The 1,889-nt window shown below is 29.1% G+C and overlaps 1 protein-coding gene across 1 annotated transcript in view; it reads left to right on the top strand.

Annotated features, from left to right (window-relative positions):
* LOC107654282 (myotubularin-related protein 4) overlaps positions 1 to 1,889 on the top strand; it is a 75,957-nt gene that overhangs the window by 47,467 nt on the left and 26,601 nt on the right. Inside the window, exon 7 of the mRNA XM_016441306.1 lies at positions 1,104 to 1,217. Coding sequence (XP_016296792.1) covers positions 1,104 to 1,217 — 114 coding nt within the window. The remainder of the gene's footprint in view (positions 1 to 1,103; positions 1,218 to 1,889) is intronic.

The raw sequence follows: 1,889 nt of genomic DNA, 5'->3' as shown, positions 1-1,889 counted from the left end.
CTGTATATATATATATGAAGGAGGTTGTATAATTGCTGTATTTTTTACTATATTTTTTGTAAGAATATTGTTAAATTATTGCATATCATTTTCTTTAATCATTTAAGTGTTTTGTTGTTATTATTATTATATTACTTTATGAAGTAAGTATTAATTTCTACTACTCTGTTTGCAACGAGAATAGCCTTTGCTGATAATATGGTAATAAATAAATATTTAAATTAATATTAATATTTTAGTTTTTTATTTATTTGTGTATAAAGGCATATTTTAAAATCTGTCTAAATATATCAAATATCAAACTGAAGCACCTTATGATATTGCTGTATTTATTAATATATTTGTTGTTAGACATTAGTAATATTTTGCTCGATGCGCCCTCTTGTGGCCTCAGGAGAGAAGCCAAAAGCTTTGAGACAGAGGTGTGATTGATCTGAACATCAGGATGAAACGAGAGCGAGAAAATGACTCTTTTGTTGTTTCTGATGTTCAGATGCTTTCTTGTAAGCCAGTTTAATGATCAAAAGGTTTTAAGTTCGTTGGTTTGTGTTAGTGAATATGTATAATTGCTGTATTTTTTACTATATTTTTTGTAAGAATATTGTTAAATTATTGCATATCATTTTCTTTAATCATTTAAGTGTTTTGTTGTTATTATTATTATATTACTTTATGAAGTAAGTATTAATTTCTACTACTCTGTTTGCAACGAGAATAGCCTTTGCTGATAATATGGTAATAAATAAATATTTAAATTAATATTAATATTTTAGTTTTTTATTTATTTGTGTATAAAGGCATATTTTAAAATCTGTCTAAATATATCAAATATCAAACTGAAGCACCTTATGATATTGCTGTATTTATTAATATATTTGTTGTTAGAATATTGTTAAATTGCTGCAAATAATATATTTATTGGTATTATGATATTATGCTGTTATTATATTGTTATATATTACTTCCTAGTATGTTTTGCAATGGCAAGACCCTTTGCTGCTGATATGGCGTTAAATAATAATATTAGTTAATAAACAAATTCAACTTTAACGCTAGTTGTGTTTATGTCTGTGAGTTTCAGCATCTAACTCTTGTCATTGTAGGTTGTGTTCGAGTTACCCACAAAAACTGCTGGTGCCCGTCTGGATCACAGATAAGGAGCTGGAGAGCGTGGCCTCCTTCAGGTCCTGGAAGAGGATTCCTGTGGTGGTGTACAGGTGAGAGAAGCAGCTCGTCTGTCTCCTGGCCTCCTGCGCAGCTGACAGTGACTGATGATCTCTGCGATGTGTCCCGTCAGGCACCAGCGTAATGGGGCGGTCATCGCCCGCTGCAGTCAGCCGGAGATCATGTTCAGATGCTTTCTTGTAAGCCAGTTTAATGATCAAAAGGTTTTAAGTTCGTTGGTTTGTGTTAGTGAATATAAAGCGCAAATATATATAAAGTACAAAAACCTGATGGGATTTGTGCGCTTTGTATTATTTAACAGACCTACTGATGCCTGTTATGATGTTAATATTATTCAAACAACAATAATGACAAGAAATAAAGAAAATAACTTGAACGATTAGAAACGTAAGCAGTGTTTACTTGAAAATATTTTGAAGCTACATGACATTGTTTTAATTTAACTTGGTAATACATTAATTGTCAAGTAATTTTTGTTTTGTATAGCATTTTTCACAATACACATTGTTTCAAAGAAACTACAGGAAAATTATGATATCAGTGTTTTTATCTTAATATCTGTGTTTATTAAAAAGTGATGAATTACTAGTATGTGTTTTTTTTATTTAAAACAATTACATTGTTTCTTTTATTTAAAACTAAATTTGAATATAGTTTTATTTATATATTTATATTGTTTACATGTTGTATGTGTGTTTTATATA

The sequence above is a fragment of the Sinocyclocheilus anshuiensis genome, unplaced genomic scaffold, assembly GCF_001515605.1.
Source record: "Sinocyclocheilus anshuiensis isolate Anshui unplaced genomic scaffold, SAMN03320099.WGS_v1.1 scaffold163, whole genome shotgun sequence".
Lineage (NCBI taxonomy): Eukaryota > Metazoa > Chordata > Actinopteri > Cypriniformes > Cyprinidae > Sinocyclocheilus > Sinocyclocheilus anshuiensis.
This window is presented reverse-complemented; position numbering and strand designations above follow the sequence as displayed.